The sequence below is a fragment of the Erythrolamprus reginae genome, chromosome 4 (genome assembly GCF_031021105.1).
Source record: "Erythrolamprus reginae isolate rEryReg1 chromosome 4, rEryReg1.hap1, whole genome shotgun sequence".
Classification (NCBI taxonomy): domain Eukaryota; kingdom Metazoa; phylum Chordata; class Lepidosauria; order Squamata; family Dipsadidae; genus Erythrolamprus; species Erythrolamprus reginae.
This window is the reverse complement of record NC_091953.1, coordinates 3,582,980-3,607,926: the sequence shown is the minus strand read 5'-3', so window position 1 is coordinate 3,607,926 and position 24,947 is coordinate 3,582,980. Positions and strand designations below refer to the sequence as shown.

Below are 24,947 nucleotides of genomic sequence, written 5' to 3'. Positions count from 1 at the left end.
CATAATTATTTATTAACAATAATTATTTTTTTTGTTATTCGTTTGCAAAAATTATTAGTTTGGCGATGACGTGGTATCGAAAATAACCTGCGAAGTATTTTTTAATTAATATTTTTTGAAAAGGCTTCAGTGAGGCCTGTCCACAGGCATGGGGAGGCAGCACAGGGGGTTGTGCGCAAGCGCGGGGGAAGGGCATTGCATTATGGGTGTAGACCCACGCTCGCGTGCGCACCCTTTTGGCACCCGAGTCAGAAAAGGTTCACCATCACTGTTCTATATTCTGTATTCTGTTCCATTCCGACGAGATTGCCTTCTGCTGCACGAATCCCAGCGGCCGATCAGGTCCCACAGAGCTGGCCTTCTCCGGGTCCCGTCGACTAAACAATGTTGTTTGGCGGAACCCAGGTGAAGAGCCTTCTCTGTGGTGGCCCTGGCCCTCTGGAATCAACTCCCTCCGGAGATTTGAACTGCCCCCACCCTCCTCGACTTCCACAAGACTCTGAAGACTTACCTATGTCGCTAGGCATGGGGTAATTGATATAGCCCCTTTGGCTAGTAAGATTTATGTATGGTTATGATTGGGGAGTGTTGACTTTTTTTAAATTGATGGTGGGTTTTTTAACTATAGTTTTAATTATTGGATTTGTACCATATTGTTTATTGTGTTGTGAGCCGCTCTGAGTCTTCAGAGAGGGGTGGCATACAAATCTAATTAATAATAATGATAATGATAATGATTATTATTATTTATTAGATTTGTATGCTGCCCCTCTCCGCAGACTCGGGGGAACGCACAGCAACAATAGAAACAATATATTACAAATCTAATAATTAAAAAATCATTAAAAAACTGCATATTAAAAAACAAAACATACACACAAGCATACCATGCATAACTTGTATAGGCCTGGGGGGAATGGAATATCTCAATTCCCCCATGCCTGACGACAGAGGTGGGTTTTAAGGAGCTTGTGAAAGGCAAGGAGGGTGGGGGCAATTCTAATCTCTGGGGGGGAGCTGGTTCCAGAGAGTCGGGGCCGCCACAGAGAAGGCTCTTCCCCTGGGTCCCGCCAAGTGGCATTGTTTAGTCGACGAGACCCGGAGAAGGCCAACTCTGTGGGACCTGATCGGCCGCTGGGATTCGTGTGGCAGAAGACGGTCCCGGATATTATTATTATTATTATTATTATTATTATTATTATTATTATTATTATTCCATTCCTGAAAGGCGCCTAATCCCTTGTCCGTGTCTCTAGGACATCCTCATCACCCATCCCTTCACCAAGATCTCCAACTGGAGCAGCGGCAACACCTATTTCCACATCACCATCGGCAATTTGGTGCGAGGAAGCAAGTTGCTCTGTGAGACGTCACTGGTAAGGAGGAAACGTGGCTGGGACGTGTGTGGGGGGGAATCAGATGAGAAGCAGTGAGAGAAATGGCGGGAGAACTAGGGAGATTGCGATAGTTGTCGCAAAAGTGATTTTTCCAAAGGCGACTGGATTTCAGGGGCGGGCTGCTCCCGGGACAGGGGGAGACACCGTTCCGGTAGCAGAAATAGAGCTGCATGTGCAGCTCCAGCTGAGCGGTGGTTGGGTGCATGCGCCCGGCACAAGATTTGCTTCCGACATGTGCACAATGTTACATGAGGATGCGCGAGGATGTGAGATTTTGGCGCTTTTCGGCTATTTTTTCCTTCCGCGCATGCGCAGGGCACATAAAACTGGTTCAAATCGCCAAAATCTCATGGTCACACGCATTCTCGCATAAGATTTCACTTCCTGTGCATGCGCAGGAAGTAAATCTCGTGTTGGGTGCATGCACCCGACCCCCACCCATGCTTCCACGACCACTGCCCATGCCCCCCGCCTGCTCGGAGGCGTCCCGGTAAACAAAGGTAAGTGTTGCCCCTCACTTCCGGACTTCCTTTCTTTTTGCTTGAAGACCTTTCACTTCTCATCCAAGAAGCTTCTTCAGTTCTGAAAAGCGAACACTCGAACACGTATAGCTAGCCCTCGACTTACAGTTATATGTTTAGGATTTATCTTCCTGGTCATTTGCATCCTTTTTTAGAGCCGTTGAGGCTTATCTGTCTGCAATCCTTCCATTCCCCACCATCCAGTCAGAGCTGAAGAAGCCGCTTGGAGGAGAAGCGAAACGTCTTCAAAGAAAAAAGGAAGTACAGTGGGTGAATCGAACCTATTCCCCCCCCCCTTCTTCTCCTCTTTTGCGCCAGGGTTACAAGATGGACGACCTGCTGACCTCTTACATCAGCCAGATGCTGACCGCCATGAGTAAGCAGAGGGGCGCAAAAGGGAGCAAGTGAACTGAGACCACCCGTTGGCCGCCCCTCTGCCAACTGAGGGCCGTGGGCTACCCTTGCAGCTGGGGCAAAACTTTCGCAACTCACGTGTGGAAAATGAGCAGGACACCTCCTGAAAACCTGTCGGATTCTGAGGACTCCGAGCAAATGTCCACTTCGAGCGAGGATGACTACTTGTGAGAGGAAAAAAACAACCACCTTTCTTTCTTTCCCACCAGCACTGATTGATATTATTATTATTATTTTTCCTCTCAGCTTGTGGAATATCCACCTCTGCTTCTCTTTCGGTTGTGGTTACAGATTGACAAAGGAAAAAAAATCTGCTTTTTTTTAGGGCACGTGGAGAGGACTTCCCTTTAGGATCTTTTTGCAAACGGGCCTTGAGAAAGCCATTAAGGAAGCCAGAACTGTACTAGAAATGGGATAATTCCATTTTTAAAAATATATTCTGGAATTGGTTGGTTGGTTGGTTTGTTTCCTGAGGGAAACCCGAGGGAAATTTCCTGAGGGAAACCCAAAGGAAATTTCCTGAGGGAACTTTCTTGAGGGAAATTTCTTGAGGGAACTTTCTTGAGGGAAATTTCTTGAGGGAAATTTCTTGAGGGAAATTTCTTGAGGGAAATCAAGTAATTTTTTAAAGAGTGGGTTTGGTTTTTTGGGTTGCTGGTTTTTTTTTTTTTTAGAAAGCGTTGGGAAGACAGAAAAAAGGATGTTTTGCACCAAAAAGAAAGAAACAAGGAAAAAAGTGGTTGGACAAACAGAGAGAAGAGACTTTCAATGTGCAATAACTGAACTGAGGACTTGGTTTGCATCTCCAACCAAACGAAAAGAGGGTTGGACTAGAAGACGTTCCAAGGTCCCTTCCAACTCTGCTATTTTGTTCTTTTCTGTCATATTTATCGCGGCAAGGGGTCCATACAAAGTTGACCTGAATTGAGACCCCCCTATGAGTCAAATTTCTGATAGTTCTGCCTCCTTTGTTTGAAAAAATTAAGTTTAAAAAAGAAACACCCTGTTTCTGAGGGTTGGAGAGTGAAGGAATTTTCAGGACACTGTCTCGGGAAACTTGAACTGAGGAATGATGCTGAAAACACGTTGCTAAAAAAATTATAATAATTTCTCTGTTCCAGGCTCAATATAGGATTGAGCTGACAAATTTTTCCAGGTTGAATATTAAAATCAGAATGCCGTTTACTCCTTTTTGAAGTCGGTATTTCGTACTTCAGGAGGAATGCTACTGAATTCTTTCAATTTTGAACGTGCAATAAAGAAAGAAAGAAATTTGTCCGATTTGAATTTCTTGATATGTACCTGGTGAGTTTTAGGAAGACCGGAGGGACGAGACAGAAACATGATCGTAAGGGGGCACCCGGTTAGGTTCTCCTTATAATTTATCCACAAATGTTGACGTAGAATGGAGAGATTTGAATGTTGACTTAGAAGAGCACAACTTAAAAGAAGGTTTTAAAAAGAAATATGTTAGAGATCTTCAAACCTGGCAACTTTAACACTTGTGGAGATATAGATAGATAGATAGATAGATAGATAGATAGATAGATAGATAGATAGATAGATAGATAGATAGATAGATGATAAAGAGAGAGAGAGAGAGATAGAGATAGATAGATAGGTATATAGAGTCTTCGGAGAGGGGCGGCATACAAATCTAAGTAATAAATAAATAAATAAATATAGATAGATAGATAGGTATACAGTGGTACCTCGACATTTGAGTCTAATTCTTTCCAGACCCAAGCTCGTATGTCGATCAACTCGCATCTCGAACGAATGCCTTTAGATTTTGTTTTTCGCGCCGAGATAACTGGAAGCAAGGAATTCTTGCGCCACCTAGTGGAAGCTCAGCTCATATCCAGAATTTGAGCTCAGGTGTCGAACTGAAATTTTGCTTGCGTCTCGGCTCGTAACTTGGAATACTCGCATGTGGAGCAGCTCGTATCTAGAGGTACTACTGTATAGATAGATAGGTATATATATATTGATGAAAAATTCAGTTTGATTCTGGTACAGGTAGTCTTCACATTATAAATATTTGTTTAATCACAGTTTGAAGTTAAAATGACACTGTACAAAGTGATTTATTTAAGAAAGAAGGAAAGAAAGAAAACAAAAGGATTTCCCCCATATTTTCTGTTTCAAGAAAACACAAAAATTAAAAAGAATTGTCCAGTCTCATTACGTGGTGTGTTAGCTTCACATTAATTTCTCTGGAAGGACGAGCAGCCTGGGCCGGAATCTCCCATCTGAATGGCGCCGTGATTCTCTACGCAAGAGATGAGTCTCCATCATTCCTTCACCACCGGCATCTTCGGCAATTCTGAAAATACGCAAGGATGTGAGAGTCCTTCGTGCGGACACCAATCCAGGCCGCTGAGGACAAAGAAAGCTTCATCCAAACTTAGATGAATTATGTAGAATCGTATCTCTTCTGCCTTCTTAAGCAGAAGGTTGGACTACCCTGTTTTTTATTATTATTTTATTTTTATTTATTAGATTTGTATGCCACCCGTCTCCGAGGACTCGGAGCGGCTAACAACAAGAAGCAGTACAAATCCAATAGTACTTAAAACAATTTAAAACCCTTAATATAAAAACAATCACACATCTCATACAGACCATATATAAAGCGGAAAACGGCCCAGGGGAATCAATTCCCCCATGCCTGATGACAGAGGGGTCGGGGCCGCCACAGAGAAGGCTCTTCCCCTGGATCCTGCCAGACGACGTTTTTTCGTTGACGGGACCCGGAGAAGGCCAATTCTGTGGGACTTAACCGGTCGCTGGGATTCGTGCGGCAGAAGGCGGTCCCGGAGATATTCTGGTCTCAAAAATAAGTCACCCCCAAAAGTAAGACCTAGGAGAGGTTTCGTAGAATTGCCTAATATAAGGCATTCCCCGAAAGTAAGACGTAGGAGAGGTTTCGTTTCTCAGCATTCCCGAACAGAACATATATTACACTGCTGTCCATAAATTGCATCCCCAAACGCTGCATCAATCAGATGTAAAACACATCCAACAACACATCCAGCATGCGGCTGCGTGTTTGGATGTGTTTTTGCTGCAGCAGGATACAGGATACAATTCATTGGGGAAAAAAATAAGACATCTTTGGGAGCAAAAATTAATATAAGATGCTGTCTTATTTTCGGGGAAACGGGGTGCTAGAAGACCTCCAAGGTCCCTTGCTTAGTTATTCCGTTTCCCCCCCCCCCATCTTATCTACAGGGGGTGGACAAAAGAATGGAAACACTTGACTTTTTGGCCTCATAGAAACATAAAAGTCTGGCGGCAGAAAAAGACCTCATGGTCCATCTAGTCTGCCCTTATACTATTTTCTGTATTTTATCTTAGGATGGATATATGTTTATCCCAGGCATGTTTAAATTCAGTTACTGTGGATTTATCTACCACGTCTGCTGGAAGTTTATTCCAAGGATCTACTACTCTTTCAGTCAAATAATATTTTCTCACGTTGCTTTTGATCTTTCCCCCAACTAACTTCAGATTGTGCCCCCTTGTTCTTGTGTTCACTTTCCTATTAAAAACACTTCCCTTCTGGACCTTATTTAACCCTTTAACATATTTAAATGTTTCGATCATGTCCCCCCTTTTCCTTCTGTCCTCCAGACTCTACAGTTGGAGTTCATTAAGTCTTTCCTGATACGTTTTATGCTTAAGACCTTCCACCATTCTTGTAGCCGGTCTTTGGACCCGTTGAATTTTGTCAATATCTTTTTGTAGGAGAGGTCTCCAGAACTGAACACAGTCTTCCGAATGTGGTCTCACCAGCTCTCTATACAGCGGGATCACAATCTCCCTCTTCCTGCTTGTTATACCTCTAGCTATGCATCCTACTTGGTTTCCCTACTGCCTGACTGCGCTCATAATGTTTGAACATGTTCAAATCAATCAAAACTTGACATATTTTAATGTTGTTTTATAAATTCTGTTATTTGATATGTTTTTTTAAACTACCTTTTTTTTTTAACAGAAATTTAAGGAAATTGGTTATAACCTTTTAGAAATGGCAGACCTCTCAGACTTTCAAAGAGGCCAAATTGGTGGTGCTCGAATGGCAGGCGCTAGTGTAACAGAAAGTGCCTGAATGTTTGGCGTTTCAAGAGGTCATGTCTCCAAAGTCATGACTGCTTTTGAAAGAGAAGGGAAAACGTCCTCAGCCAAACACAGGTCTGGTCGAGAGTCGAAGTTGTCCGAGAGAGACCGTCGGACTCTAAAGCGAATGGTTAGAGCGGATCGCAAGGCCACAGCTCCTAAAATCACTGCAGAGCTCAATGGACACCTACAGAACCCAGTTTCCATAAAAACTGTTCGAAGGGAGCTTCACAAATCTGGATTCCACGGAAGAGCTGCAAGGGGTTTCCATTTGTTTGTCCACCCCCATGTCTCAGCAAGGTGACTTTTCAAAGTTGGCCTAGGCTAGTATGAGTCACATTTCTGATAGATTTACTTCCTTTTTTGAAGAAATCATCTGGGAATTAAATGGAAGGAATTTTCGTCAAACTTTAATTGATGAATGAAAAAAAAGATATTTGTTTGTTCCAGGTTCAAATCTAGAATTGAGCTGACAAATTATTCTAGGCCAGTGATGGCAAACCTTTTTTTTGGTTCAGGTGCCAATACCCAATACAGCAACACACAAAGCCGATGCCTTACCATTGTGTGGAAGTTCCCACATTTTCAGGTGCAATTCTGTTTCCGTGGCTAGGGCCTAAAGGAATGTTTAAAAAGAGATTATGTGTGTACTGTACGTATGTATTTATTTACTTAAATTTATATGACGCCCAATTCCCAAAGGGCTCTGGGCTGCTTAGAAGCGGAATAAAATATTAAAAAATCCAAAACATTAAAACAATTTAAAACCTATATATATCATTCCATGGCCGGATCTTGTCGATTACAGACGCGAGATCAGCGACCCCAGGCCTACATTAGATAAAAATCTACTTTGAGCTCTTGATGGACAATTCTATTGTGCGCCTAATGTAGAAGTCCCAGAAAAAGAAACATAGAAGACTGACGGCAGAAAAAGACCTCATGGTCCATCTAGTCTGCCCTTATACTATTTTCTGTATTTTATCTTAGGATGGATATATGTTTATCCTAGGCATGTTTAAATTCAGTTACTGTGGATTTATCAACCACGTCTGCTGGAAGTTTGTTCCAAGGATCTACTACTCTTTCAGTAAATAATATTTTCTCATGTTGCCTTTGATCTTTCCTCCAACTAACTTCAGATTGTGTCCCCTTGTTCTTGTGTTCACTTTCCTATTAAAAACACTTCCCTCCTGGACCTTAATTAACCCTTTAACATATTTAAATGTGTCGATCATGTCCCCCCTTTTCCTTCTGTCCTCCAGACTATACAGATGGAGTTCATGAAGTCTTTCCTGATACGTTTTATGCTTAAGACCTTCCACCATTCTTGTAGCCCGTCTTTGGACCCGTTCAATTTTGTTAATATCTTTTTGTAGGTGAGGTCTCCAGAACTGAACACAGTACAGTGATCCCTCGATTATCGCGAGGGTTCCGTTCCAAGACCCCTCGCGATAATCGATTTTTCGCGATGTAGGGTTGCGAAAGTAAAAACACCATCTGCGCATGCGCGCCCTTTTTTTTCATGGCCGCGCATGCGCAGATGGTGGAGTTTGCGTGGGCGGCGGGGAAGACCCAGGGAAGGTTCCTTCGGCCGCCCAGCAGCTGATCTGCTCGGCAGCGCAGCAGCAGCGAGCAGACGAAGATCGGGGTTTCCCCGCCGCCCACGCAAAGGGGAAACCCCGATTCCGCTCCTCGCTGCTGCCGCTGCTGAGCAGATCAGCTGCTGGGCGGCCGAAGGAACTTTCCCTGGGTCTTCCTCGCTGATGCCCCCGCTCGCCCGCCCGCCGCCCGCCAGCAAGAGGGGGAGAGATAGAGAAAGAGAGAGAAGGAAAGAAAGAGATGAGAGAGGGAGGAAGAGAGTGTGAGAGAGGAAGAAGCAAGAGAGAGAAAGAGAGAGAGAAAGAAAGATGAGAAAGGAAGGAAGAGAGTGACGTCATCGGGTGGGAAAAATCGCGATATAGCGTTTCGCGAAGAACGAGATCGCGAAAATCGAGGGATCACTGTATTCCAAATGGGGTCTCACCAGCACTCTAGAACAGTTCCAGAATTGGGTATGTCTAGTCTAGTGAAGAGAAGGACCAAGGGAGACATGATAGCAGTCTTCCAATATCTCAGGGGTTGCCACAAAGAAGAGGGAGTCAAACTATTCTCCAAAGCACCTGAAGGCAGGACAAGAAGTGTTATGGTTCAAAAAGAAGCAACAAATAGGAACTAATCCAGGAGAGAAGAAACCCGTGTTAAATAGGGTGAATGGAAAGTGCAGACAGAAATGGCTTCCAAACAGCAGCTCTTTATTTGGCAATTGTTTACAATCCAGCAAAGGCTCTGTCTGAAGGCAGCCATTTTATAGGGAGCTCCCAGACAGTCTAGCCAATCAGCAGTCAGTACTGTATTTTTCCCTCCAGAATGGAGGACTTGATTGGAACTTATGGGCTTCCGTCTGAGAATGTAACAACTGAGGAGAAATCATCGGTGGAACAACTTGTCTCCAGAAGTTGTAACTGCTCCAACACTTAATATTTTTAACAAAAAACTGGACAGCCACTTGTCAGGAATGGCATAGCAGTGGGTTGAAGTAGAAGACCCCCAAAATCCCTTCTGACTCGGTTACTCTGTTAGCAATTTCAGGAACAGAATACAGCTAGTCTAACGAAAAAATACAGACTGACATGATAACATCTTCCCATATTTGTGGGGCTGCCACAAAGAAGAGGTGATTGACCTATTCTCCAAAGCATCTGAGGGCAGGACAAGAAGCAACAGATGGAAACTAATCAAGGAGAGAAGCAACCGAGAACTAAGGAGAAATTTCCTGACAGAACAATTAACCAGGAGAACAGCTTGCCTCAAGAAGTTCTGGATGTTCCACCACTTGGGAATGCTCTAAGGCAGCGATGGCAAACCTTTTTTCCCTCAGGTGCTGAAAGAGCATGTGCTTGCGCTATCGCGCATGCTTGAGTATCACACCCATAATTCAATGCGTGGGGAGGCCAAAAACAGCTTCCCCCATTCCCTGGAGGCCCTCTGGAGGCTGGAAATGGCCTCTTTCCCAACTTCTGGTGGACTCAGTAGGCTTGTGTTTCGCCCTCCCCAGGCTCCTGGAGGTTTCAAGGCTTCCCTGGAGGCAGGGAAGGGTAAAAATGCCCTCCCCTTCCCCCCAGAGGCTCTCTGGAACCCAAAAATGCCCTCCCAGAGCCTTTGTGTGAGCCAAAAATCAGCTGGCTGGCACACACATGGATGTTGGAGCTGAGCTAGGGCAACGACTCACATGCCAGCAGATATGGCTCCACGTGCCACCTGTAGCACCTGTGCCATAGGTTCGCCATCACTGGTGTAAGGTCTCCTGACTGAGCAGGGGGTAGGAAGACCTCCAAAGTCCCTTCCAACTCTGTTATTCAGATTAAATTCTTGGAACCTCCAATTGAAAGGATCAAAACCTGGAGATGGGAACGTCTGTTACGGGAGAACGTCTAACGGGGACCTCAGGCCAAGGGTCTTCCTGTGGTTGACCGCGGAGAGAAGACACCCCCAAAGAAGGAAAGACTCACCGCTTGGCACTTCATCCAAATCATGCTTCCAAGCTGCCTGTTGCAACTTCTTTTTCCTTTTCCACCTGGAAAGAAATATTTGCACCATTCAACACACCTGCCCAGCTTTTTTTACTGCAAGTTGGCTGAGGGACTTGCATCGCATGGGTAGTACTTAAACAAAGATGTAAGAAACCAAGATGGCACTGAGAGAACCGATTCGGGGTATGGCAGGCCTGGGTTGCTGCCAGTTCCAATGACCCAGGCTGCCAAGTTACTACTGGTTCTATAGAACTGGTCCGAACTGTTTGATTGATTGATTGATTGATTTGATTTGATTTGATTTGATTTGTATGCCGCCCCTCTCCGTAGACTCCGGGCGGCTCACAACAACAATAATAAAACAGCATATGACAAATCTAATATTTAAAATAACTAAAAACCCTTATTAAAAATCAGACATACCATGCATAAATTGTATAGGCCTGGGGGGAAAGGAATATCTCAATTCCCCCATGCCTGATGACAGAGGTGGGTTTTAAGGAGCGTACGAAAGGTGAGGAGGGTGGGGGCGATTATGATCTCTGGGGGGAGCTGGTTTCAGAGGGTCAGGGCCGCCACAGAGAAGGCTCTTCCCCTGGGTCCCGCCAGACGACATTATTTAGTCGATGGGACCCGGAGAAGGCCAACTCTGTGGGACCTTACTGGTCGCTGGGATCCGTGCGGCAGAAGGCGGTCCCAGAGATAATCTGGTCCGGTGCCATGAAGGGCTTTATAGGTCATAACCAACACTTTGAATTGTGACCGGAAACTGATCGGCAACCAATGCAGACTGCGGAGTGTTGGTGTGACATGGGCATATTTAGGGAAGCCCATGATTGTTCTCGCAGCTGCATTCTGCACAATCTGAAGTTTCCGAACACTTTTCAAAGGTAGCCCCATGTAGAGAGCGTTACAGTAGTCGAACCTTAAGGTGATGAGGGCATGAATGACTGTGAGCAGTGACTCCCGGTCCAAGTAGGGCCGCAACTGGTGCACCAGGCGAACCTAGGCAAACACCCCCCTCGCCACAGCGTTAATGCTGCCCCTGACTCCCAACTCTCCTCCTCCTCCTCTGATTCAGCCATTGGAGGGGCCGGCGGCCGACAGGCCACAATAGGAGGGCAACGGAACAAATATTACAAAAAGCTGAGGGGGAAGACCCTGCCCTGTCCAAATTTTAACCAGGCGCCATCTTGGCACCTTGACTCAGCCGCCCTGAGTCTGTGAGGAGAAGGGCGGCCTACAAATCAAAGAAAGAAAGAAAGAAAGAAGGAAAGGAAGGAAAGGAAGGAAAGAAGGAAGGAAGGAAGGAAAGGAAGGAAAGAAAGGAAGGAAGGAAGGAAGGGAAGGAAGGAAAGGAAGGAAGGAACGAAAGGAAGGAAGAAAGGAAGGGAAGGAAAGAAAGGAAGGAAAGAAAGGAAGGAAAGAAAGGAAGGAAGGAAGGAAGAAAAGGAAGGAAAGAAAGAAAGGAAGGAAAGGAAGGAAGGAAGGAAAGGAAGGAAGGAAGGAAGGAAAGAGAAAGGAAGTTAGGAAAGGAAGGAAAGAAAGAAAAGGAAGGAAGGAAAGGAAGGAAGGGAAGGAAGAAAGAAAGAAAGAAAGAAAGAAAGAAAGAAAGAAAGAAAAATTTACCAATGAGCGAGGAAGACGAGAGGTATGAAGATCAGGGCCAGTACGTCTGTGGTGATCCAGATGGCTCTGTATTTCTGTGGTGTCTGTAAGAGAAGAGCAAACAAAAATCAGTTGAAACGGAGTCGATACACCCAGTCCTCGACTTACGACCACAATGGAGCCCAACGTTTATGTTTAGCAACAGTTCAAACTAACAATGGCAACGAAAAAAGTGACTTATGACTTTTTTCAGACTATTTCACCATCTTACGGATACTTTGTGAGGTTGGGTGTGAAACCTCCCCACCCAGGAACCTGGTTTGTTTGGTAGATTTTCAGACAGTCCTTAGAATGATTCATTTAGTGACCACTCAAAATTACGATGACACTGAAAAGAAGTGACTTGTGACTGTTATTCACACTTGTGAGTTGTGACCATTTCAGTATCCCTGTGGTCACACGATCGAAATTCAGACGCTTGGCTACCAACTCATATTTATGATGGTTTTAATGTCCTGGGGTCATGCAATGCCCTTTTGCAAACTTCTGACCAGCAAAGTCAATAAGGAAATCCAATTCACTTCACCAACTGTGTTACTAACTTAACAACTGCAGTGATTCGCTGATCTGTGACAAGAAATGTCACAAAACCAACAAATGCTGTACCCTCCACATTGGCAAAAAGAACCCAAACCGCACATACGAACTGAATAAACAATCTCTCGCTCCTAACCCACATTCTGTAAAAGACCTTGGAATACTAATATCGAATGACCTAAGTGCTAAAGCCCACTGCAACAATATCGCCAAAAAAGCCTCTAGATTTGTTAACCTGATCCTACGCAGCTTCTGCTCCGGCAATCTCACTCTACTCACAAGAGCCTACAAAACTTTTGCCGGACCCATCCTAGACTATTGCTCATCTGTCTGGAACCCATACCACATCTCAGACATCAACACCCTTGAAAATGTCCAAAGATATTTCACCAGAAGAGCCCTTCACTCCTCCACTCGAAACAGATTACCCTACGAAAATAGACTAACAATCCTAGGCCTAGAAAGCCTAGGACTACGACGCCTAAAACACGATCTGAGCATTGCCCATATGCTGCAATGTCCTACCAGTCAATGACTACTTCAGCTTCAACCGCAACAACACAAGAGCACGCAACAGATTCAAACTTAATACGAACCGCTCCAAACTTGACTGTAAAAAATATGATTTTAACAATCGAGTTATCGAAGCGTGGAACTCATTGCCGGACTCAATTGTGTCAACCCCTAGTCCCCAACACTTCTCCCTTAGACTCTCCACGATTGACCAATCCAGGTTCCTAAGAGGCCAGTAAGGGGCGTACATAAGTGCACTGGTGTGCCTTTCGTCCCCTGTCCAATTGTCTTTCCTTTCTTTCACCTATCTTATATATTCTCTTCCTTTCATATATCCTCTCCTCTAAGTTCACTTTCACCCTCTTTTATATTATCACGTCTATTTTTCTTCCTATGTATTTGTGTATTGGACAAATGAATAAATAAAATAAAAAATAAATAAATAAAATAAGTAAAATGGGACAAAACTCGCTTAACATCCGTCTCACGTAGCCACATAAATTTTGGGCTCGACTGGCTCAACTATACATTCTCTATAGCCGATTAAATATGACTTAATGGTCTAAATTACTCATTATTAAAGATAGTTAATTTAACAGAGAATAGGAAAAAAATATAAGAAAAAAAAAGAAAAAAACCCAAGTGATATTCTTAATTATATACACGTATCTTTATCTCCTTTATACAATAGACTTTTACACCAGGTAAGTTTCTTTTACATAGTTAAGAATGTAAGGTTTATTTGGCACGTTTGTTTTATTTTCAAGCCAATGATTAAAAAAAGATCTCAGCAATTGTAAAATTGAGATTCATCATTGTTTCTTAATTCCAATGTTAATTTAACCGTTTCTGCACAGTGTCTAATTTTCTCCAATACTGTATTAGCTCTTCCTGTGGTATTTCTTCACTTTTCCACATTTGAGCGAAAGCTATTCTAGCTGCGGTTGTGATATGGATTATCAAATATATATGATTTTTATTTAGGTGTTGCCGTAAAATTCCTAAAAGAAAACATTCTGGGGTTTTATCTAACTTAACATGTAAAATTTCATCAAGCCAATTTCCTATTCTTTTCCAGTAAATGTGAGATTTTTCGCATTCCCACCATAAGTGGAATCATGTATTACCATCTCCAGGCCTTTAATAGAAACAAAGAAACATAGAAGTCTGACGGCAGAAAAAGACCTCATGGTCCATCTAGTCTGCCCTTATACTATTTCCTGTATTTTATCTTACAATGGATATATGTTTATCCCAGGCATGTTTAAATTCAGTTACTGTGGATTTACCAACCATGTCTGCTGGAAGTTTGTTCCAAGGATCTACTACTCTTTCAGTCAAATAATATTTTCTCACGTTGCTTTTGATCTTTTCCCCAACTAACCTCAAAATGTGTCCCCTTGTTCTTGTGTTCACTTTCCTATTAAAAACACTTCCCTCCTGAACCTTATTTAACCCTTTAACATATTTAAATGTTTCGATCATGTCCCCCCTTTTCCTTCTGTCCTCCAGACTATACAGATCGAGTTCATGAAGTCTTTCCTGATACGTTTTATGCTTAAGACCTTCCACCATTCTTGTAGCCCGTCTTTGGACCCGTTCAATTTTGTCAATATCTTTTTGTAGGTGAGGTCTCCAGAACTGGACACAGTATTATTCCAAATGGGGTCTCACCAGCACTCTATATAAAGGGATCACAATCTCCCTCTTCCTGCTTGTTATACCTCTAGCTATGCAGCCAAGCATCCTACTTGCTTTTCCTACTGCCCGACCTTACTGCTCACCCATTTGGAGACTGTCAGAAATCACGACCCCTCAATCCTTCTCTTCTGAAGTTTTGCTAACACAGAACTGCCAATGCAATACTCAGATTGAGGATTCCTTTTCCCCAAGTGCATTATTTTACATTTGGAAACATTAAACTGCAGTTTCCATTGCTTTGACCATTTGTCTAGTAAAGTTAAATCATTACAGACGTCTCCAGGAATATCAACCCTATTGCACACTTTAGAGTCATCGGCAAATAGGCAAACCTTCCCTACCAAACCTTCCCCTATGTCATTCACAAACATATTAAAAAGAATAGGACCCAGAACAGACCCTTGTGGCACACCGCTTGTAACCTGTCTCTGCTCAGAAGAGCAACTAATCACCTTAGTTGCTCTTCTCTGCACTCATAACTTCTGGTAGCAAGTGGTTCCACTTGCTACCAGAAGTTACCAACGTCCTTCCAGTCAACGACTACTTCAGCTTCAACCGCAACAACACAAGAGCACACAACAGATTCAAACTTAATATTAACCGCTCCAAACTTGACTGTAAAAAATATGACTTTAACAATCAAGTTGTCGAAGCGTGGAACTCATTACCGGACTCAATAGTGTCTACTCCCAACCCCCAACACTTCTCCCTTAGACTCTCCACGATTGACCTCTCCAGGTTCCTAAGAGGCCAGAAAGGGGCGTATATAAGTGCACTGATGTGCCTATCGTCCCCTGTCCAATTGTCTTTCCTTATCTCATATGTCATATATATTCTCTCCTTATCTATATCTATATATCTATATCTATATCTATATATATTCTCTCCTTATCTCTTATATCATATATATTCTCTCCCTCCCATCTACTTCTCTTCTTTTTACTTTCTATCGTCATATATATTACTTAATGTCTATTCTCTTCCATATGTATTGTATATTGGACAAAGAATAAATAATAATAAAATAATTCATTGTTCTAACTATCAGGAAATTCCTCCTTGGTTCTAGGTTGCTTCTCTCCTTGAGTAGTTTCCATGCACTGGAGCACATTTGCACAGGATCAAAAATATTTCCTCAACTTACCAAGATGAAGAACGGTTTGGTAACGTTGCCCAGAATCTGCACAGCATCGGTGGTGACCGATTCAGCTCCGTAGCACCAGGCCAAAGAATAAAGCCACGGCTCGCTGACCACCCAAAGGTTGGTGGTGATGTTGGCTTTTGCATATTTCCTTTTAAAAAAGAAAAACATCACCAGATGCTCTTTCAAGAAGAGATTGGAGTGCCATTTGTCAGAAATGGTGTAAGGTCTCCCACTTGACAAAGGGGTTGGACTAGATGACCTTCAAGGTCCCTTCCAACTCTGTTCATTTGCTAAAGGGGACTTATAACAACCCCTCTCCGAAGACTTGGGGCGGCTCACAACAATAATAAAAACAATATTCCAGCGAAAACAAATCTAATATTAAAAAGCACATAAAACCCTATCATATTTAAAAAAGCAAACAACATATACATACCAAAACATAAATATAAAAAAGCCTGGGGGAAAGGTGTCTCAACTCCCCCATGCCTGGCTGCCGATAGGTTTCCGGTCACAATTCAAAGTGTTGGTAATGACCTTTAAAGCCCTACATGGCATTGGGCCAGAATACATCCGGAACCGCCTTCTACCGCACGAATCCCAGCAGCCGATAAGGTCCCACAGAGTTGGCCTTATCCGGGTCCCGTCGACCAAACAATGTCATTTGGCGGGCCCCAGGGGAAGAGCCTTCTCTGTGGCGGCCCCAACCCTCTGGAATCAACTCCCCCCAGCGATTAGAACGGCCCCCACCCTCCTTGTCTTTCGCAAATTACTCAAGACCCACCTTTGTCGCCAGGCATGGGGGAGTTAGGATATTCCTTCCCCTAGGCCATTACAAGTTATGTATGGTATGTTTGTGTGTATGTTTGGTTTTTATAATAAGGGTTTTTAGTTGTTTTATTAAATTGGATTTTTACATGTTGTTTTTTATCATTGTTGTTAGCCGCCCCGAGTCTGCGGAGAGGGGCGGCATACAAATCCAATAAATAATAATAAATAATAAAATAATAGATGGGTCTTAAGTAATTTACGAAAGACAAGGAGGGTGGGGGCAATTCTAATCTCCGGGGGGAGTTGATTCCAGAGGGCTGGGGCTGCCACAGAGAAGGCTCTTCCCCTGGGGCCCACCAAACAATATTGTTTGGTCGACGGGACCCAAAGAAGGCCAACTCTGTGGGACCTTATCGGTTGCTGGGATTCGTGCGGTAGCAGGCGGTTCCGGAGGTACTCTGGTCCAATGCCATGCTCTAAAGGTTTTCCTGGGAAATCATGCACCCTTTTTTTCTCCTTGAACAGAAAGGGAGGCGAGATCTTTACCGAATATCGACTGTAGCCAACCGTCGGTAGTCCAGATTGAGTTTTCTAATCTTCTGCTTTCGGAGGTATTCGATACTGTGGGCGGCGGATGAAATATGTTGGAATCCTGGAGCCTTATACTGAACGTAGCCCCGGTTTCGACTGTCCAACCAGAGGATCTGTGTTTCACAAAATAGCAGCGTTTGAGGGGAAGAAAGAAGGGAGGGAGGGAGGGAGGGGAGAGTAGAGGAGGAAAAGATGGAGAAGGCGAAGAAGGAGACCAAAGGAGGAGGAGAAAGAAGACAAGGAGAGAAAGGAGGAGAAGGAAAAAAAGGTGAAGGATGAAAGAAAGAGGAAGGAGGGGGAGGGAGGCAGGAGGAAGAGGAGGAGGAGGAAAAAAAGAAGAAGAGGAAGAGGAGGAGGAGATGATGAAGAAGAAGAGGAGGAGGAGGAGAAAAAAGAAGAGGACACGGAGGAGGAAGAAAAGAAAAAGAGGAAGAGGAAGAAGAAGAGGAGGAGGAGGAGGAGGAGATAGGAAAGTGAACACAAGAACAAGGGGACACAATCTGAAGTTAGTTGGGGGAAAGATCAAAAGCAACATGAGAAAATATTATTTTACTGAAAGAGTAGTAGATCCTTGGAACTAACTTCCAGCAGACGTGGTTGGTAAATCCACAGGAACTGAATTTAAACATGCCTGGGATAAACATATATCCACCCTAAGATAAAATACAGAAAATAGTATAAGGGCAGACTAGATGGACCATGAGGTCTTTTTCTGCCGTCAGACTTCTATGTTTCTATGTTTCTATGAGATGATGAAGAAGAAGAGGAGGAGGAGAAAAAGAAGAGGAGGTGGAGAAGAACTACTACTACTACTACTACCACTACTACTACCACTACTATCAAACCAAGAACTTCCCTCTTAGCCATAGAAGTCTACTCCTAGCCCAATCTTTCCCACAGAGTTACCAATGTATAGATTCATTCATTCATTCATTCATTCATTCATTCATTTGTCAGGTACGTATTGGTGATATACATAGATATAACATAGTTTATATGCGTAAGATGGGTACTGATGAGAGGGAACATTAGGACAGGGACGGTAGGCACGCCACCTACATATTCAGGAAAGACCCCTTCCCCAAGTTGCCTTGAACTTAGCATCCTATGAGCTGAGGTGGCGCAGTGGGTAGAGTGCAGTACTGCAGGCCACTAAATCTAAATCTACAGGTCAGCAGTTCAAATCTCACCACCGGCTCAAGGTTGACTCAGCTTTTCATCCTTCCGAGGTGGGTCAAATGAGGGCCCGGATTGTGGGGGCAATAGGCTGGCTCTGTTAAAAAGGTGCTGTTGCTAACATGTTGTAAGCCGCCCTGAGTCTAAGGAGAAGGGTGGCATAAAAGAATCGAAGAAAGAAAGAAAGAAGGAAGGAAAGAAGGAAAGAAAGAAAAGAAAGAAGGAAGGAAGGAAAGAAAGAAAGAAGGAAAGAAAGAAAAGAAAGAAAGAAGGAAAGAAAGAAAAGAAAGAAAGAAGGAAAGAAAGAAAGAAAAGAAAAAAGAAAGAAAAGAAAGCAAGGAAAGAAAGAAAGAAAGCAATCACTCAATCAATCCTCAGGAGGAGTCAGAAAAGAGAAGGTGGCACCTCCGACTCCATCCCTTTCCACTGGCCTCTTGGAGCACAAGGTTGTGGCGGCCATTTTGATTTTCTTCACTCCTCCACCCACTTCCTGTAGATCCCTGTGTGTCCCAAAATGGCGGTGGGGATGAAAGAACCAGAGAAAGGGTGGTGTGATGATCTCAGGATCAGCAAAGTTTAGAGAAGACAAATCCGTCTGGTGGTAGGGAACCCGAAGAAGAAGAGCTCCCATACCTACCAACTGGGGTTTAATCTTGGATTCTTCCGTGAGCACTTGTAAAGTTCTGGTGATCCAGCTGTTCCGGTATGGATGAAACCTCGGAGGGCGATACAGGTCAAAGATGACCAGTTTGTTGGCCTTCGCTGCAAGGATCAGAAGTTCACTCAGCGTGAAAATGGTCTGGTTCTTGGCCAGTTCCTCCTCTTCAGTGGACAAAGGGGGCATGTGGTAGAAGGGCTTGTTCTAGGTGGAAAGGGGGAAAAAATAGCAAGCAGGCAGCATTAGATCTTTAATAAATACAGTGGTACGTCCACTTACGGACTTAATTCATTCCGTGACCAGGTCCTTAAGTAGAAAAGTTTGTAAGAAGAAGCAATTTTCCCCATAGGAATCAATGTAAAAGTAAATAAGGTGTGCAATTGGGGAAACCACAGGGAGGGTGGAGGCCCTGTTTCCTCCCAGGAGATTCCTAGAGAGGCCCCATGTAGGCTTCCCCCCACCTTTTCCGGACCTATTTCCTCCCAGGAGATTCCTAGAGAGGCCCCACATAGGCTTCTCCCCGCCTTTTTCCGGCCCTGCTTCCTCCCAGGAGATTCTTAAAGAGGCTCCGCGGAGGCTTCTTCCTGCCTTTTCCAGTTAATGTTTCTTGAGAAGAGGCAAAAAAATCTTGAACACCTGGTTCTTATCTAGAAAACTTTGTAAGTAGAGATATTCTTAGGTAGAGATACCCCTGTAAATGAAACCAAAAGCATATTCCAAAGTTGCTTTTTCAGGAGGCAACTGGACTTCATTTATTTGTTTGTTTGTTTCTTTATTTGTTTGTTTTGTCAAGTACGTATTGGTGGTATACAGAGATATAATATTTATATACATGATACTAGTAAAAGAGAAACATTAGGACAGGGCACAGAAGGCATGCTGGTGCACTTATGCACGCCCCTTACTGACCTCTTAGGAATCCGGAGAGGTCAACGGTGGAGAGTCTAAGGGTAAAGTTTTGGGGGTTAGGGGATGACACTAGAGAGTCTGGTAGTGAGTTCCATGCATCAACTACTCGGTTATTAAAGTCGTATTTCCTACAGTTGAGTTTAGAGCGGTTTACTTTAAGTTTGTATCTGATGTGTGCTCGTGTGTTGTTGTTGAAGCTGAAGTAGTCGTTGACAGGGAGGATGTTATAGCAGATGATTTTATGGGCTATGCTTGGTTCGTGTTGAAAGCAACGTAGTTATAACCTTTCTTGTTTTTTTCTTTGAAGACGTTTTGCTTCTAATCCAAGAAGCTTCTTCAGCTTTGACTGGATGGTATTTAGATGTATATCTACGTATCTGTATCTGTATCTGTATCTATCTATCTTCATATGTAGGTATGTATGTATGTATCTATCTATCTATCTATCTATCTATCTGAAAAGTCAGGACTCCGGTAGTTTAAATCAAACTGGTTTATTCATAACAAGGTGAATCACGAGCTCTGGAACAGTAGAACTTCCGAATGAGGGCAACGGCTAACCCGTTCCCCTTTTATACTCTTTAAAACGGCGGGCTTTCTTATAACTGACAACCATTTAACTTTCGCGGCTATTTTCTGAATAGCCGCGTCTTAACCAATCACAGATTTTCTGCGATTATTTTTAAACAAACACAACACCCCTCCCTCTTTGGCTGAGACCACGATTACGTGTTAATCCACGTCACATAGTCCTGCAAGCGGATTGGTGGCTTTACAGATCTCTGGGACCTGCGCAGTTCATTTTGCTGGGAGCTGCTTGCCTGGACGGCCGGCTCCGTTGCTCCGCTAAGGCTAGTCTCTGACGGGCCTGGTTGCGATGATGCGTTTTGATCTTCGCCGGCCGCCAGGGGCAACAAGCAGCCATCGCTGGAGTCTTGAGTTGGTTCTGGTAAGTCCTCTATTGGTTTGTCTACAGTAGGCAAAATGTCGGGGTTAGTCTTAATTCTTTTGCGTAGTTGGTCGACATGCCGATGCCAACTGCGCCCATCTGTTAATATTACGATGTATGTTTTAAAACCTGTTTTATCTAATACCGTTCCTTCTTTCCATTTGTCGTTCGAATCATAGTCTTTAGCATAAATTAAATCTCCAATGTTAAACTGTCTCTCGCTTTGTACTTTTATTTCTTTTTGGTCATTCTGGTAATTTGGGTGAATTCTGTCTAATTTAGAACGAAGGTTTCTGCCCATTAAAAGTTCTGCCGGGCTTTTGTTTGTGGACGCTGATGGCGTAATATGCTGAATGGTTAAAAATTCATCGATTTGTTGTTGCCAATCTCCTAATGGTGCTTTGTTTAATGCTTCTTTTGTGGTTCTAACCATTCGTTCTGCTTGCCCATTAGCTTGGGGAAAATGAGGTGGAGTGAGCACATGTTTTATGCCCTGGTCTGCAAGAAATAGTTCCATTTGACGGGCTGTTAACTGAGGCCCGTTGTCAGATACCAAAGTGTCTGGAATACCATGTGTGGCAAACATTTTCCGTAATGCTTTTATAGTTGCACTAGTAGTTGTGGATGCCATGAGTTCAATTTCCAGCCACTTGGAGTATGCATCCACAACCAGTAAAAAGGATTGGCCCCTGATTGGTCCTGCAAAGTCAATATGTATTCTGGACCAGGGCCCTCTTGCTGTTGGCCACTCTGATGGTGTGACTTTTGGTGGGTTGGGTCTTGTTCTCTGGCAGGGTACACAACCACCCACCCATGACTCTATGTCCTTATCCAACCCTGGCCACCATAAATGACTTCTGGCAATAGTTTTCATTTTGACTATTCCTGGGTGACCTATATGCAATAACTGCAATGCTTGCTTTTGTAAGGATTTTGGAATAACAACCCTGTCTCCCCATAATATACAATCTTTTAACGCGTTTAATTCAAACTGTCTATTCTTAAAGGGTTGAAATTGATTTGGTTGTTGTTCAATTGGCCATCCCTTTAATATCCATTGTTTAATATATTTTAAAATTGGATCTACTTGTGTCTGATTGGCTATTTCTGTCGCTGTTAATAGAGTTTGTTTACTAGTTTCAATTAATAAAACGCTTGAGGCAGGGGCTGGATCACTGACTAATTCTGTTTGGGGGCACCTGCTTAATGCATCAGCATTTCCTATCTCTTTCCCCCCCCTGTGGATTAATGTATAATTATAAGCGGCTAAAAAAATAGTCCAACGAGTCATGCGAGGGGAAAGAAAGGCGGGAGTCTGCTTGTTTCCCGCCAAAATACCTAAAAGCGGTTTATGGTCGGTAATTAAGGTAAAGGGGCGACCACAAAGATAATAATGAAATCGTTTAACTCCAGCGACAAGGGCTAGCGCCTCCTTGTCGAGTTGGGAGTAATTCCTTTCAGCTGACGAAAGAGTTTTAGAATAATAGGCTATTGGGGCTTCTGTGCCGTCTGGGAAGTTATGGCTGAGGACGGCTCCTATGCCGAACGGTGAAGCGTCGCAGGTTAGGGATAAGGGCATAGCTACATTATATTGTACTAAGACACTGTTGGAGGAAAGTAAATTTTTTACTGCTGTAAAAGCGGCTTGTTCTTTTGGTCCCCACGTCCAGGCAGAGTCTTTCTTTAGGAGGTTATGGAGCGGTTCTGCCACCGTCGCTTTCTGTTTAAGAAAGACGGAATAAAAGTTAAGGAGTCCTAGGAATGCTTGTAAGTCTGTCCTATCTGAGGGGGTGGGAGCATTTCTTATAGCATCAACTTTGTCGTTTGTGGGGTGAATTCCAAAACGATCTATTGTAAAACCCAAGAATTCAACTTTGGGAACGGCCCAGGAACATTTGTCTGCTTTTAAATGGAGTCCTGTTTCTTTAAATTTAGTTAAAACGCGCCTGATTCTGTCCCATAATTCAGATTTGGATGTGGCTGATATTAATACGTCGTCGAAATATGGGACGACCCCAGGAATATTATTTAAGATGCGTTCCATCAAACCCTGAAAGATGCCTGGGGCGGTAGAGACTCCAAACTGGAGGCGGGTGCATTTAAAGGCACCTCTATGTGTTACAATTGTCTGGGCCTCAGAGGTGTCTTGATCTACGGGAAGCTGTTGATATGCCTGCGCCAGGTCCAACTTCGCGAAGATGGACCCATTTCCTAAGGTGTGCAAGAGTTGTTGCACGACTGGGATTGGATAGGCATTATGCTGTAGGGCTTTATTAATTGTGGCTTTATAGTCTGCGCAAATTCTAATAGAGCCATCCGGTTTAACGGGCGTTACAATAGGAGTTTCCCATTTAGCATGATCAGTGGGAATTAAGATGCCCTGAGCTATTAATTTGTCCAATTGTTCATCCACTTTAGGCAGAAGTGGAATGGGAATTCTGCGGGGCTTTAATCGGATGGGCGAAATGTTTGGGTCCAGATTAAATGAGATGGGGCTGCCTGTATATTTACCCAGAGTGCTAGAAAAAACTTCGGGAAATTCTTTCAATAAATCATTTGAGTCAAAAGAGTCACATACATTGTTAACCCCTACAATTTCAATGCCTAAAGGTTGTAACCATGTAAGTCCCAGTAATGTGTGTTTGGGACCGTCAACCACTAAAAGAGGTAAAAACCCTTGAAATTTTTTAAACGCAATAGGAACATTTAAACATCCTAATACTGGAATTGAATGGCCCTGAAAATCACTCAAACCCGGTTCCCAAGGTTTCAAGTCAGTTTGTTTAACACGAGGTAAATATAATTTAAGTTTTTCCCAAGGCATTATGGAATGTCTGGAACCGGTGTCTAATTCCATTTGACAGGGGTGGCCGTTGAGGAAAAGAGAAACAAATAGCTTGTTTTCCGCAGCGGGGAAATTGCAGTTTACAGAAGAAGGGGAGTTACCTCGTTGGTTTGGAGAGTGCGAGTTGTCAGCCGGGCGGGAAACGTTGTGTGAAAACGGCGGTCGTCGATTCCTCGGTGAAAAATAGGGTCGTTGGTTTTGCTGAGTTGCTGGAGTTGGGTTGGCGGCGCGGCAGACTTCAGCGATGTGGCCGCGGCGCTGGCAACGGCGGCAATAGGCGTCCTTGAAATGGCAGCGAAAGCGAGGATGGTTTCCGTTGCAGCCGGCACATCTGTCTGCACGGGGTGCGTCTTTGGCGTCATGGTCGGAAGCTCTTCGGATTTGGAGGCAGGTGTCGTCTGGAGAAGCGGCTTCCGAGTGTTTTTCATCGGGAGAGCAGGCTTGCCAAGGTGATTCATCGGGGATGTGATGAACGGTTGAGGTTGCGCGTTTAATTTCGGCAACAGATGTTTCAGATACCTCGGAGGCTTTTGCTGCCTTAAGAATGTCTTGGAGAGAGGCATCCTCATCAACTAAATATTTCTTCTGAAGCGTGATATTGGTTAGACCGAAAATAAGGCGGTCAATCAACTGTTCTTCTGGATCCTTGTATTTGCACTTTGGAAGGAGTGCGCGTAGCCGAGTTATAAAATCGTTGGTAGATTCTCCGTCCGTTTGCCGCATTTGGGCGAACTGATGGCGGTATACGCGGACAGGAGTCGTCGGCTGGTAATGAGCGGCAAGTTTTGCTTGTAGAGTTGACCATGCGATGGTTTCCAGGGTATCTGGGTCAACGAGTGTAGAGGCTAGGCTGTAGACTTCTGTGCCGCAATACGCGAGGAATATAGCTTTCTTCCTATCGTCATCGGCGTCATGTAGGTTGCTCGCTTTCAGGAAAAATGTGAATTTGGACATGTAAGAGGTCCAAGCTTCCGTCTCGGAGTTGAACACAGGCGGCGGTGGAGCCATGGCCGAGTTCATGGCTGCGTTAGCGGGAGTTCGACCTCCTCGTCGCCACTGAAAAGTCAGGACTCCGGTAGTTTAAATCAAACTGGTTTATTCATAACAAGGTGAATCACGAGCTCTGGAACAGTAGAACTTCCGAATGAGGGCAACGGCTAACCCGTTCCCCTTTTATACTCTTTAAAACGGCAGGCTTTCTTATAACTGACAACCATTTAACTTTCGCGGCTATTTTCTGAATAGCCGCGTCTTAACCAATCACAGATTTTCTGCGATTATTTTTAAACAAACACAACACTATCTATCTATCTATCTATCTAACTATCTATGTATCTATCTTCATATCTATCTTCATATCTATCTATCTTCTATTTATCTATTTTCATATCTATCTATCTATCTATCTATCTATCTATCTATCTAACTATCTATGTATCTATCTTCATATCTATCTATC

At 43.7% G+C, this 24,947-nt stretch overlaps 2 protein-coding genes across 6 annotated transcripts in view; one reads left to right on the top strand and one right to left on the bottom strand.

Moving 5' to 3' along the window:
• Nucleotides 1-3,608, top strand: part of MYO7A (myosin VIIA) — a 97,219-nt gene extending 93,611 nt beyond the window's left edge. For all 5 annotated transcript variants that reach the window (XM_070749486.1, XM_070749485.1, XM_070749483.1 and 2 more), the window contains 2 exons: nt 1,257-1,376; nt 2,237-3,608. In XM_070749486.1, coding sequence (XP_070605587.1) covers nt 1,257-1,376; nt 2,237-2,326 — 210 coding nt within the window. In that variant the 3' untranslated portion in view covers nt 2,327-3,608. The remainder of the gene's footprint in view (nt 1-1,256; nt 1,377-2,236) is intronic.
• The window catches only part of LOC139167086 (glycerophosphodiester phosphodiesterase domain-containing protein 4-like), a 33,598-nt gene continuing 12,248 nt past the window's right edge, over nt 3,598-24,947 (bottom strand). The window contains exons 10-16 of the mRNA XM_070751514.1: nt 18,765-18,989; nt 16,907-17,064; nt 15,590-15,737; nt 11,656-11,738; nt 10,006-10,070; nt 7,016-7,070; nt 3,598-4,658 (exon numbers count right to left, since the gene is read on the bottom strand). Coding sequence (XP_070607615.1) covers nt 4,658; nt 7,016-7,070; nt 10,006-10,070; nt 11,656-11,738; nt 15,590-15,737; nt 16,907-17,064; nt 18,765-18,989 — 735 coding nt within the window. The 3' untranslated portion in view covers nt 3,598-4,657. The remainder of the gene's footprint in view (nt 4,659-7,015; nt 7,071-10,005; nt 10,071-11,655; nt 11,739-15,589; nt 15,738-16,906; nt 17,065-18,764; nt 18,990-24,947) is intronic.